The sequence below is a fragment of the Urocampus carinirostris genome, chromosome 6 (genome assembly GCF_059441175.1).
Source record: "Urocampus carinirostris isolate Australia breed hairy pipefish chromosome 6, RoL_Ucar_1.0, whole genome shotgun sequence".
Taxonomy (NCBI): Eukaryota; Metazoa; Chordata; class Actinopteri; order Syngnathiformes; family Syngnathidae; genus Urocampus; species Urocampus carinirostris.
Genome location: NC_142354.1, coordinates 24494214 through 24508586, shown reverse-complemented (window position 1 = coordinate 24508586; position 14373 = coordinate 24494214). Strand labels below are relative to the sequence as shown.

General features: G+C 40.7%; 2 protein-coding genes across 3 annotated transcripts in view; one reads left to right on the top strand and one right to left on the bottom strand.

The window, feature by feature from the left end:
- Positions 1-28: 28 nt before the first annotated feature.
- Positions 29-9825, top strand: arpc4 (actin related protein 2/3 complex, subunit 4). Its single transcript, XM_088338392.1, has 6 exons — positions 29-165; positions 1158-1276; positions 1349-1460; positions 1525-1620; positions 3748-3918; positions 5538-9825. The coding sequence occupies exons 1-6, from the start codon at positions 163-165 to the stop codon at positions 5541-5543; spliced, it is 507 nt and encodes a 168-aa protein (XP_088194518.1). The 5' UTR covers positions 29-162; the 3' UTR covers positions 5544-9825.
- pfkfb4b (6-phosphofructo-2-kinase/fructose-2,6-biphosphatase 4b) overlaps positions 5939-14373 on the bottom strand; it is a 24437-nt gene continuing 16002 nt past the window's right edge. For both annotated transcript variants that reach the window (XM_088338391.1, XM_088338390.1), the window contains exons 8-14: positions 13206-13413; positions 12926-13072; positions 12037-12141; positions 11833-11962; positions 11703-11765; positions 11576-11640; positions 5939-9445 (exon numbers count right to left, since the gene is read on the bottom strand). In XM_088338391.1, coding sequence (XP_088194517.1) covers positions 9386-9445; positions 11576-11640; positions 11703-11765; positions 11833-11962; positions 12037-12141; positions 12926-13072; positions 13206-13413 — 778 coding nt within the window. In that variant the 3' untranslated portion in view covers positions 5939-9385. The remainder of the gene's footprint in view (positions 9446-11575; positions 11641-11702; positions 11766-11832; positions 11963-12036; positions 12142-12925; positions 13073-13205; positions 13414-14373) is intronic.

Sequence of the window (14373 nt, the reverse complement as noted above, 5' to 3'; positions counted from 1 at the left end):
TTTTCGGAAGTAATTTTCATCGGAAAAAGAATCTAAGACGCAATGTTCCCTTGTCTCATGACCACGCCCCTTATTTCAGAGGACTTCCGGTTCCGACGCGGAAATCGGTAAATCTCAGAGAGGCTACTTCCGCCTTGTGGCCGCTTCGCCTGACACATCAAAATGGTGAGTTAGACGTCCAAAATTGCGTTTTGTTAAATGTCGGCATTTCCCCCCCACCGTGGATTTATCAGCAGCTTTCGCCACATACGTGTTTTGCTTCAATGCGCTCGTCTAAATGTATTCACCGCGTTCATTCAAAGATGCTAGCCAACATGTTAGCACCTAGCAGGCTACATTTTTAGCTGCTCATTTTGTACGGCAGAACTTGGCTCCATTTTGGTTGTAATTGAAACAAAAGCGAGTATTTTTTGTGTGAAAGTGATGACATTTTAGAGGGCGCTGGAAGAAAATAACGATACACTAAAAAGTGAAATGCTAACAGCTAAAGCTAACAGCTGTCAGTCTAGTAGCCTTCATAGGGCACTGGGTTGTGACGTCACTTATCGATGAAAGTAAAATATGAATAGACTTTACTACTAATTGGTCCAAATGGCGAGGGAACCCAGCCAATTTGGTGGCCATTTGTGGATACCATTATGATTGGGAAAAAGCTGCCGATCCGGCAATCGTTATCAAGGATAAGGACTTCTCAGGTCACTGTGTAGGAGGGAAAATGTTACTGTTCCATTTGTGATGTTCTCCTGGGTTCTCCTGGTAGAGCAATGTTCAATTGATTGACTGAGAAAAAAGTCAGATTGTTACCCAACTGCCATTTATTAAAGCATTCATTGTAGGACGGCTCTCTCAAATGATAATAGACGGAGCCAGCAATTTTTTTTCCCTTCTGACTCATTTGAAAGCCTACCATCGAAGATTCGGTACTTCATGTTGATGCCGTCATTTCTATATATTACTGCTCAAGGCAGAAAGAATGTTGCACATGAGTGACTTTCAGAAAGAGTTTATAATCAGTAAAAAAAGGAAGATGCCTCACTCTATTGAAAGACTAGTTCTACTGGCGGGGTTTGTAAACATCACTGACTAAGCATTGCAGTGCTATTTACAAGGTTGTGGTTGTAGACTCTTGTGTTAATTTGATGTTGTCGGCTCCTCAGACGGCCACCTTGCGGCCCTACCTGAATGCAGTGAGAGCCACCCTGCAGGCCGCCCTGTGCTTGGAGAACTTCTCCTCTCAGGTGGTGGAGAGACACAATAAGCCTGAGGTGGAAGTACGGTGAGTGCCTCGGTGTTAGTTGCCTGAACGAGATGTTCTGCAGACGACTCCACCTTTGCCTCTCACGTGCAGGAGCAGCAAAGAACTCCTCCTCCAGCCTGTCGTCATCAGCCGCAATGACAAGGAGAAAGTCCTCATTGAGGGCTCCATCAACTCGGTCAGGGTCAGCATCGCTGTCAAGCAGGTGAGGCTGGCGTTGCTGTAACTGTTACGACGTGATCACGTGAACATGTCTCGCAATCCCTCAGGCGGATGAGATCGAGAAGATTTTGTGCCACAAATTTATGCGCTTCATGATGATGAGAGCGGAGAACTTCTTCATCCTCAGGAGGAAACCGGTGGAGGTGAGCGGGTTCACTCAACTTTATTCAAATGTTAACATAAATTCCGGATGACAGAGCGCACCTGACTATTAGCTGTTTGCGCAAATTTAAGGAAGAAACTCAACTTTGGTTTTGTACAATCCGCATAAGATTTGAAGCCACAGGCTTAATGGTGGCGTGTGTCATTTGAGGCTTCCTTAAAAAGTAAAATGGTAAAGATTTTCTTTATTAATTCAAGTTGTGATAAAGCCTTACTAAGTATGTTACCAATCCCCAACTGAGTACAAAGAGCCTTTAGATATTTTTTTCTGATGACATTTTTTTTTTTTTGCTTTTATTTTACTTTTATCAGAGGTGTTCAAAACATGCAACACACTAGGAAACATGAAACGAGTGTCGGGGGAGGAATTGGAGCAAGTTTTCAAATACACATGACTTGACTTCATGCTCGTCATCAAAGTTTCTTAGTGTGACATGAAAATGGCTAAAGTAAAAAAAGGCCTGTTTCAAATACAGTCCAAAAGCCAATCCAAACCCCAAAAGAGCTGAAAATAGAAAAGTTTATTAGAGTAAATGGTAAATGGTCTGCATTTATATAGCGCCTTTCAAGTCAATGAAGACCTCCCAAAGCGCTTTACAATGTGCTTCACACTTACCCATTCACACACGCACTCAAACACCAATAGCGGCCATGCAGCCATGCAAGACGCCGACCTGCTTATTGGGTGAATTAGAAAGTCAGGGTCTTGCCCAAGGACACTTCGACATATAACACGGAGGAGCTGGGAATCGAACCTGCGATCCCTTGATCCCAAGACGAGCGCTCTACCTCCTCAGCTAATGCGCGTGTCTTAAGATATGCACATACTTGATGCATGAAGCTGCAATCACGAATTTCAGCAACAGTGAGTATCATATTTTCAAATTGCAAAAAGTCCCTTCAAGCAGCCATAAAAATGAACTCCTTCACATTCATTTCTTAAATTGATACAAAAATCAGTGGGGAAATGTCTAGAGCTGACAAGTAACACATTGTGCTGCGATTAAGACACTTGTTTGCGGACTGTGTCCGCAGCTGTCAATCTTAAATAACAGTCAGCCAACACTTGTTACTAACTAAAGAGGGATACACAATAAGTATTAGGCTGACAGGTATCAGACTGATAACTGCCTCATATGACGAAAGGGTTTCCAGCCCGATAGGAAAAATATAACCGATAATTAGTTACCTGCTGTCAATCTAAAATATTGGTGACCCTACTTGTCAAAGACCCTTTATGTATAAATTTTTTGGATGTACTAGCAATACTTATTCTTCTCTATTACTTTGTCATGTCTGCAAGGGATGGGAGAGCTTTAGATCAGTTGCATGGCTTAGCATAAATACTGTGTTGTGATTGTACAGGGTTCCGAATAATTAGTTACCTGCTTCCAATCTAAAATATTGGATCAGGTGACCCTACTTGTTAAAGACCGTTTATGTATAATTTTTTTGGGATGTACTAGCAATACTTATTCTTCTTTATTACTTTGTCATGTCTGCAAGGGATGGGAGAGCTTAAGATCAGTTGCATGGCTTAGCATAAATACTGTGTTGTGATTGTACAGGCTTCTGAATTTTAGCCAGTGCAGTACATTGAGTTTTGAGTGTTTTTGTCTCACTGCTCCATATACGTTGATCCCAAATTAATTACGATCAATAGCTGGAGACAGAGTCCGCAAACGAGTGTCTTATTTGTGATACAATGTGTTACTATTCTGTAATAGACATTTCCCCGCTGATATTTTTTTATTGGTTTCTCAAGATGTTGGGTAGTATGGCTGCACGCTTTTCAGAAAGAAAGTGTTTTTTTTGGGGGGTTTTTTTAGATCAGTATTGAAATTTTGATGCGCTTCACTAATTAAATGAGACGTATGGGTACCGGAGGGATTCATAGTTTCTTTCGCTCTTCATCTTTGAATTCCTTCACTTTGACATCCATACTTGTCCGGCTGTATCGAACATGCCGTTTATGTTGAGCTTCCCGGTAAAAACAAAAAGGGGAAAAAAAGAAATTAATATGTCTATCTTGCTACCAAAAATATAAAATGTATAACAGTGCAAACTATTTCTTTCGTTTGAAACGTTTAATTCTTTTGCATCTCCAGGGTTACGACATCAGCTTCCTGATCACGAACTTCCACACGGAGCAGATGTACAAGCACAAGCTGGTGGACTTTGTCATTCACTTCATGGAGGAGATCGACAAAGAGATCAGCGAGATGAAGTTGTCCGTCAACGCCAGGGCTCGTATCGTTGCTGAGGAGTTCCTCAAAAATGTATGATTTCAACACGCTCACTGTGTTTTTTGCACTATAAGGCACATCCCCCCAAATATTTTTATCCTATATTTTCATGTACAAGGCACACTGAATTACTTTCTTAATACACATACAGTAAATATCAGTTGTACGATTGATCAGTCAATAATTGTTGCTGACCAGAATCAAAATTACTGTGCAAAGGGAATCAAAACCGGGTCTCGGCAATGATGGTGCCGAAATATAACCACTAGACAGCTAGATACAGATGACATACGAAAAGGCATTAGATGTTATCTCGTCACACTATTTTTACTCAAGGTGCCAGGAACAAATGTTAAAAGAGAATGGAGAAAACAAAGTCTTGCTGAATAATTTAAAGAATTTTTTTTTTTTCAAAACCAATGTATTTTTATATTACGTGATTAAAAAAAAAAGTTGGTGCTATTTGTCTTAACTTGCTGCTTTTAGTCATCATTAATTTGTGCCTTATCAATTCCATGTTTGCACATGGAAAAGAGAAAGCAATTTATCTGTGCTGTATGTTGTGCATAGAGCATTTTTGACAAAGTTGAAGATATAAATCAGGGTTCCTACGGGTGCTTGAAATATTTGAAAATGCTCGTATTATAATGTTTTCAAAGATTGAAAATTCCTAGAGTTTTGGGTCAAGTGCTTCTAAATGCTTGACATTGTTGCCACGTTCCTCAACTAGTCTGCCTAAAATGACTCAGACCCTGCTTTCTTGTGCTTTCACTTTGCCATTGCATTTCTTTTTTCCTTGTTGTTAACTGTGGCTGGCATTAGTTTGTATGGTATTGTGCTTGCTACACTTAAACAGGGCATTATACACGTATGTGTAAGACATATCACAGGAGATGGTGCCCCTACAACCATATTCGTTAAGGGATCCAACTAACCAACTAATCATCTGTTCCTTATAGTCCAGAAAATACGGTTCATTGACTACAAACAGGGTTTGTACACCTATCTCCTGGCCAAATTCAAGCACTTCATAAAGACTTTCAAAGCCAATTTTCCAATGAATCTAGTACCACGGTGTCTATCATGTATTTTTTTTAATCATGCGTGTGCATTTATTAAGATTTTTTTTATCTTGAGTAATTCGCAAATATATTTGTGGAAATATTTTGGGTCAAAAGTAATATGTTGATTACATTTTCAGTTGCAGGAAATTCTTCCCATTACAATTTACCACCGGGAAACGCTACCTTAATTTTTTGCATGGCCCAAAATAAATGTCCATAATGGATTCGTAATCAACTTCATAGTGCCATGTCTAGGTGTACCATGCACCTGTCCTCTTGGGCGATGACGCTTCATTGGACAAAGCCATACAAACTAAAATCAGCTGCCGTTTAATCACGCGGGAAGATTAACTGCAATGGCAAAGGGAAACCATCCAAGAGCAGTGTCGGTATCATCTTAAAGCGAACTTGTTGAGAAACATGGCAACTGTTTTAAGCATTTGCAAGCACTTCACCCAAAATACAGGTGCATTTCAATCCCAGAAAACATTTCAATTCAAGCATTTTTAAAGATTTCAAGCACCTGTACGAACCTTTTACAAAGAGTGGGACAAAACCATGTCTAACCAAAATCCTTTTGTTTTGCAGTTCTGATGTTAAAAAACATTCCTACAAGCGTCGGCGCGTGAGACGGACGACGTCGGCTGAGATGAGAAATATAAATAATGTACAAATGTACTCGCTGCGCTTCCTCCCACCCACGTGGACGAGCATAGGCCGGATTTGTTTTTTCCCAGAAAATTGAAAGTGTTTTGTTTTTTTATATATATTTTATTGTGCTAATTCTATGCCCTTTGTCATGACCGCAAGGCAATCAATCGGTGCACATTATGTTTTTACAGAGTCCAACTTATTGCAGATTGAAAACGTATGGTAAAATAATAAAAATACTTGATAAAAAGAGTAGAAACTGTCTTTTAGTAAGTTCAATATGTGTGATAGATTTTCAGAGTCCTGTGGTGTAAAAAAGGAAAGTGTAGAAAAACAACTATCAAACACTGAAAATTTATTGACAAATGAAAAAAGTTCAGCAAAAAAAATATTCCAACAGTCGTGCACATGAACAGATTAAAACGTATGAGAGGCTGTTTTACAAGTAAACTATACTCTACCATATAACATATCACATATGTACAACTATATTCTCATGCAGTCTACTATACTCTCACCTGAACACTACTATGCTCTTACACATATTACTCCTCTCACATACTACTTTACCATCCCCCTACACTACTATACACTCTCACGATACTTTTCTTTCTCACACTATTAAAATTGCTATTACTAGAGGGTTTTAGTGCAATTATCACCTCTCGGTGATGTTTTTCTTTGAGTACTTGTAGACTGATCTCTATGTATATGTTGTACAGTTTGATGTATGACTGTATTTGCACGCAGTATTATGTAGTATGTGTGAGAGTATAGTATTGTGTGTATGAGAGTGTAGTATAATGTCTGAGTGCAGCGATATGTTTGTATGAGAGTATAGTAAAGTTTCTGCATAGGTACGACTGTATAAGACTACAGTTGTGCATGTGCGAGAGTATGATGTTATGTGAGAGCAAGTATGATTTACTTAGCAAACGGCCTCTTCTCAAAAGTACTATAGTCAAAGATCAAACGTTTCTCATTACAATACAGGCACAAACTCGACGCATTTGGAGTATAAACAATAAGGTATGGGCACAATTGAAGTGTAATTATGCTGTGCAGTTTTTTTTTTTTTAATATCCCGACATATTTTACTCCTATCAACATTTCACAGAACGTCCTTCATGTTCAAAAGGCTCCTCAAAAAGCTCGAGACCCAAAAGCACCAGTGACACTACCGGCACTTTTGTTATTAGACAAAAAAAATCGATCATGATTTGCAAAGATTACAGTTCCTCTAAAAGGTGGCAGTTCATATATAGATGGAAAGAATTGCAATTCGTTCGATTACTTTGTCGTATCGTAGGCAGTAGTGATGCGAATTTCATAAATCCGACTTTCAGCTACCAAACGGGTCTTCTGATTTTATTTTCAGTGATTACAAAATATAATGATTCACAGGCATGAAAATCTCTCCTTGCTGCGAAATTCACCATTTTAAAAAAGCCCATTTTGATTTTATGAACATCCAATTTAAACCTGTAGTACCCCAGAAATCCGCAGGGTAGCCCCAAACTAAGGGACAGTGTGCAAGCCAATGTGGGCCCTATCCATTTATATCGGTGCAATGCATTTCTAATTAGGGCCTGCAGTACCCTGGGAATCCGCCAAGTGGCCTCAGACATAAATGGACAGTGCAAGTCAATGAGGGCCCCATTAAAGCCATCTTGGTCGTAACACCTATCGTGTGGTTTCGAGAGGGAAGCTTTTTGAGAATGGGTGGGGGGTTTCGTTAGTTATTTTAGAGAATGAAGCGGCCCTTTTGAGGTGGTGCGTTTGAATCAAAATGAACGTAGTTGGCACAGGGGGCATTATTTGCCTTTTGGGTGGTGCAACGTTAATAGAGAGTACCCTTGCCTGCGGAAAATAGCACGAAAGATGTATCGGCCAATCTTTTTTGTTTTTGACCAATCAGGGTAGAGAATGGTCAACTACAGCCCACTACGTCATGTGTGTGGGTTTGATCCCCAGTACGAATCCTAATGTTAGGGGTCTGGTGGTGAAAGTAGTGTTGGGATTTTGCTTGGGGCTAGGGTTGTGCTTAACTACGGTTTAGGTTGGAGCTAGGGTTTGGGTTACAGTTTTGGTCGGAATGAGAAGAAGCATTGGTATCTCAACTGGTAATATGCCTGTATTTTACTAACAAGGTTGTGGGTTCAATCACCAGTCTAGCCAGTAAACATTAGTGTTTTGGTTGCAGCTAGGTATGATTTTGGTTGGAGCGAGGGTTTGTGTTTTAGTTGGAGTTAGGGTAAGGGGTTTTCTGCTGAAACCAGGGTTGGAGCCTTAGTTAGTTGTTTAAAATTGGGGCAAGCGTTAGGGTTTTGGTTGGAACTAGGATAATGGTTAGGGTTTTTATTGGGCTTTGTAACAGCAGTGGTTGGTTTAATAATAAAATGCCTTATACATTAATGGGGTAGTGGGTTCGATCCCAAGTCAACGCTGTACAAATTCTAAGATAACTGTTTTGGTTGCCTCAACAAAAACCCTGACACCAAAATTTGTACTGCCTTGAGTGGGAACCAAACCCAGTACCTTATCAGTGTAATACTGGCATCTGAGCAGCTAAGCTACTAGTGCTGTTTCTAATTTCAACCAAATCTCTTATCATGGCTCCAACTAAAACCATACGCTTAGAACCCATAAGCCTGGTGTTGAAGACGGGCATCTTACCAGTTGGGTTACCAATTAAGTCCCTATTGCTCATAACCCTAAGCTTAATCTCCCAACACAACTTTAACCCTAGTTTCAACCAAAACAACCCAAGCTCCAACGCTAACCCACTAACCATGGCTCCAACACTAACTCCCACCCTTATGCTTTCTACTGGCTTGACAAAGGACCAAACCCAGGTGTGCCACTATAAGGCAGTTTACCAGTTGAGCTACCAGTGATGGTAAATTTCGAAAAGCCTAGTCCGCCATCCAACCAAAACCCTAACCCGAGCTCCAACCAAAACCCTTACCACAGCTCCCACACTAGGCTCCGAGAATTTCTACAAGCTTGTCTAGGGATCAAACCCACAAGCCTGTATGTGCATCTCACCAGCTGAGCTATTGGCAATGTCCTAGCTCTTACTAGGAGCGAATCCAGCGTTTGCTTCTACTAAGTAAAGAATGCAGATATGACGCCACTCATATCGACCAGTCACGAGACAAGGAGAGAGGAAAATAGAAAAGGAGTAACATAAAAGAGAGAAAGGGATATTTAAAGAGCTAGCTCATTATTGTTGCTCACATCAAAGAGCCAGCTCAAAGAGCAGTTTTGTTCTAGTAGGCTGGGTCACTTTATGCGTTCATGGTTATTTCCTTCATCGTTAAAACCGGTTTTAACATAGTCTAAAACCTAGAAATTGACGGCAGTGGACGTAGCTTATTTAAACGAATAACACGAGATGTGAGGCCACCGCCGACCCATTTTTACGATGCCGGCAACCGAGGCGGGCCGACTGACGTTGATTTTGAGAGTCACTTTATGTATCCACGGCGAAATGCCGCCGATGAGGACGGGAGACTCTATATGCAATGATGAAAAAATACAAAATGTAACGCTTATTTTTACTGTCCTTTGTGAACAACAGTGACCACATTAGGTCATCAGACCTAATGTTAGCTCCACTTTCAACTCCCAAGACTGTATGACTGCCCCGCCCGGAAAATCCTCTCCTTTATACATCACAGCAGTTCCATACAGTGTCACGAATCCGAACCGGGAGTACGTTCGGGTGGAACGTCTCGGTGTGGAGGCAAAGCGGCTGGGAAACGGTGCCGCCAGGGAGGACGTCAGAAGTGCGTCGGTATGGTTTTCAGGGCAGCTTCCGTGCTACGCTGCACGCTCACGTTCTACAGGAGCCGCGGGGAAATCAAACAGAAGCCTTTATGAATCATGAGAAGACGGAAAATGGCATTTTAACGTTGATTGTGAGCTGAAAAAATGTCCCGGGTTCATTCAAGATAAGACTTCGAGATATTTCCCTATAATCAGGCTCAGTTGTAATATTAAAATCAGTCACAACCCATATTCAATCATGATTATATGATTTCCTCATTTGACACATATTCATTTATTTAGTCAGAATTAAAAAAGTTGTGTTTTATTCTCTAGCCAGAGGTGGCCTTAGGCACCATTGTTTGGTCTATCGCCTTTCTTAAAGGGAGATAACATGATTAAAGTCCACCTTTTGTCCCCGTTACACATAATAAAATTGATTTCCTCATGCAAATGTTGAGTGGCTTGAGTAAGTTTTTACAAGGATATTGTCAGTAGGACAGTGCTCTCTTAAACTGTGGGACCCCTCTAACTCATTCAGTGCCATCACGATAAGATCTATCCATTATCTGCAACGCTTATCCTCAGTAGGGTCGCGGGGGTGCTGGAGCCCATCCCAACTATCTTCAGGCAGTGGGCAGGGGACACCCTAAACTGGTTACCGGCCAGTCGCAGGGCACACAGGGACAGACAATTCGCTCGCTCATTCACACCTAGAGACAATTCAGACCGGCCAATTAACCTGACATGCATGTTTTTGGAATGTGGGAGGAAACCAGAGTGCCCAGAGGAAACCCACGCAAGCACGGGGAGAACATGCAAACTCCACACAGGAGGTTCGATCTCATGACCTCAGAACTGTGCCGCACAGGCGCTAACCACTGCACCGTCATGCTGTCTTACGTAAAGATACTTTTGCAAAAGCATTGTTCCTGAGTGCCAAAATGTTTTTTTTAAATAATTGTTATAATAATAATAATAATAATAATAATTTCCTTGTATTGTCATTCTGTGTAACAATGTACACAGAACGAAATGTCGATTACACCTGACCCGTTGTAGCGAGCCGATGCAGCCGCAGCCAACAGAGGGCGCCGCCGACCACTTTTTAAGTCTTAGGAATGACTCGGCCGGGGCGCGAACCTCCGACCTCCCAGTCTAAAGGCTTTGGGGCAGCTCCTCAGTAAGTATCAAGCCTCTGGTAATTTCAATATGAGAAACTACAAATAGATGGGAAGAGTGACTTTGATTAGAACTTGGTCCATACTTTAAGGAAGCCCCGACTTCCAAGTATTGCTTCCTGTATCCAGGATTTGAGAGTGTGTGGGCAGCCCCATGTGGCGGGAAAGTGTGGTGAAGCAGTGTGGTCAGAGAAGCAAAGATGTGGATAAGTACAAATAGTTAAAGGGACAGTGTGTAATATTTTGTGATACCTAGTGGTATAAAAAATGTAAAAAAAAAAACTTTATTTAAATACTTGGCAAAAATTTATAGATTGATAAAAATTAACAATAGTATGATAAACAAAAACATAGATCAAGATATTTGGATTTGTTTTCCAAAGTGAAATCCTTAACAAGAAGTCGCCGCCATGTTTGTCAGGCATCTTGCTGCTGTGCTCTGTGGCACAGACTTTCGTTCGCATTACACAATACAGTGCCATCTTACGCTATTTTTTTAAAGAAGAAATGCAAAAAAAGCACGAAAGTGAAAGCGCTGCTTCTTAAAAAAAGCCTGTTTTTCTCTGTAGTTTTCTGGAAACGAGTATTTTCAAGAGACTTAGCAATGATAAACCGTTTAGTAAACAATGGTAAAAGCAAAAAACATACTTTTTTCTAATGAAAGATGAGGGTTGAATCTTTCTTTTGACGTGTCTTATTTTTATATGGCTACAGAGCAAAATTTTCTGTAGGCCTACAAAAATTGGTCAAAATGGCAAACATTGTTTGGCACCGACTTTTCTCATTTGAGAGAAACATCCGGTAATGAAAGAGTTAATGTTGAACTTTGTAAAAGAATTACAATAAGTTTATGGCCTGCTGTGTATGTATAGTGTTGCTAACACAAGTGAATTTCAACAGTTCATTTGTGCCCGGAATATTCTGTAGTAAACCTTTGGAACTGCTCAGCTCCAGCTCTCATTTGGACCAAGATAAATTATTCAGGAGAGGGGCGCAATGGGTTTTACCAGTCCACTTACTAACCTCTGGTCGCTCTCGGTGCGTGTTGACAGCGTCCACACCTAGATAGACGGACTCCACTTTGCACCCTAAAGAAACGAAACAGTCGTCAAGATCAGTCTCCTGCTCAAAGATCATCGAGACCACCTACCGTAAGCCAATGGGGTCAGTTTCAGCACCGTGTGCAAGGGGCACTTCAGATAGGGCAGCTCGCCTGGGGGCACAAACGCAAAGATGATTATCGCTAGTAGGGGGTGCTGTCGTTCAATTATGGGCGTTACCTGCCGTCTTGTCGAGAAAGTAAGCCAGAAGACATCGCATGACGGCCTGGTGGCAGATGACCAGAACGTTCTCCTGCCTTTCCAGTTCCATAATGACGGGCTCCAGACGCTGCACGAGGTCTTCGTACGACTGAAGGAACACAACGCTCCCTTCAGCATCACATTATCATTTCTTTTTTTTTACCCAGCAGGCTTAGCACTCACCTCTCCTTTGGGATAGCGGTAGCGATATTTGTCCTGGTCGCGTAGTGCGAACTCCAAAGGGTAATGCTCTTGGATCTCCTCATACATCATTTCCTCGCATACGCCCTGTGAAAAGAGAGGGGGTCAGTGGACAATTTTCACTAAAAATGTTTTTAACACGTTACCGTTCCTGTAAAATTCGGCTAAAATCCCGATCAAAGACGTACCCAAAGTAAATTGTTCTTAAACTGTTTGGAGAACATGGACGGTTTTGGTCTCTCTTGAAAGGTAACAGTCTGGAGTTTTGTCCCAAACTGAAATAATCACTGCAAGTGCTACTAACATTGAGTGATCAAGGTTGGAGCACACAGAAGCAGAAGGTCTATATTAGGGCCTGATTTTGTATTTTTATTTTTTGCAATCACATGCCTGCAGAAGAGTATAGCATGGACTTCGTTGCTGGAAAACAGCTGGGACAATAGCATGAATCCTTACCTTGTCCCAGGTCAAAATCTGAAAAACTAAACATCGAAATTAAAAAAAAAATCTAAAGGTATGTCAATTCAAAGTGTTCCCTAAAATGGCCATTTGGAGACAACTCTAAAAACTCTGCTATTGCGTATATTATTTGGCCAAGTTTTACACATTGTGAAAGAGTTGTGAATGTTTGACTTCTTTTCTGAAGTCAATCAAAAAAACATGACAAGGGAAAAAACTCTTTGATGTATCAGATGCTAAGTTGTTTTTCAGGACGAAATTTCGGTTTTCCCCACCAGAATTTCGTGATAAATGAGGCGCACCAGTTTACAAAGCCCACTTTCAAATTTTGGACAAAATTGGGTATTTTAGGTGCGCCTTATATTCCAGAAAAAAATATATGATAGAGTAAAAAAAAAAAAATTCCAGTCACCGCATCGATCTCATTAAGAGATTTCCACTGCTCGTACGGTACGCCCAGACACTCCGCCGTTTGGATGGTTCTTTTCATCTGGCTGGTCCACACCTTCAGGTCTTTTATGTTCTGGTCCTGGATGTACTTCCGCAGACATTTGGCGTACTGACAAAAAAAAAATATCAACAGTGTGACCAGGTTCATACACCTTTTCCAAGTCCAAGCACTTATAAAGCATTTTCAAGGATTTCAAGCACCTGGATCCTGGCGTGAGAAAGTTTTGAGCGCCGGTAAGTACCTCTTTTCCTCGCGCCGACAAGGCCGAGTCCCCCCCGATGCGGCCCTTGATGTTGAGATGGCTCTCGCCGTGCCGGCTGAGGTAGATGGAGCGGGGCGTTATGTGGATATTCATCAAGTAGTACACGATGCGGCTCTGGATGTGGTCCTGCACGCGGTTCACCAGGTAGCGCCGGCCCACGTCCATGATCTTGATGTACGGCATGTCCCTGAATGCACCAAATACGCCAGAAATTCAATCGATTTGGGTTTTTTTTAAGGGAAATGATCCACAGCGGGTGTCTCCAAGGTGGGGCCCCCTATTGACAGTTGAGGGGCCACGAGTGCTGGGTCAATGTGATTATCTAGTAAAATGATTATTTTTTTGTTGGTTGACTAAGTCTACTCAACCCCTACTTTTTAATAATTAACCTGGTAATAGCATAGTAACAACATAGTAACAACATGATATGTAATTTTAGAAATAAAAAAACAAAACAAGTCATGGGCTTTGTAAGCAATTAATTTGGAGAGTAGAATAAAAATCTATTTGAGTTTTCAACAAATTGATTCATATTTGTATTGATTTATTTTACAGGAAATACAATAAACTAAATTACAATGTATAGGTTAATAAACTGAATGAGCACAAAGTGTGCAGTTTGTTTTAGATAGCTATACAGCTACTTTTATAGCTAGCTATCTTCCTACCTATTTAGCAATTTAGCGCGATATCTAGCTAACAATTTTTTTGCGGGTTATTAAGCTAAATATTAAGTTACTTTCTAGCTAGCTATCTAGCTTTGTTTTTATCTTTTTATCTGACTAGTTAGATGGCTTTTTACACTTTTAGCTAACTATCTAGCTCCCTATGATTTTTTTTACATGTTTACCTTTCTAGCTAATTATAAAGCTACCCTTTAAGCTATTTAGCAAGCTATTTAACTAGTTTTTTATATATTTTTCACATGCCTGATAGCTAACAATTCTTAGCTATCAAGCTACTTTTTGGGCTCTTCTAGCAAGCTATCTTCCTTTGTTTTCAGCTTCCTATCTGGCTATTTAGATGGCTTTTTACTCTTTTAGCTAACTATCTAGCTCCCTATTAGTTTTTTACCTGTTTACCTTTCTAGCTAATTTTAAAGCTACCCTTTAAGCTATTTAGCGAGCTATTTAAGTAGCTTTGTATA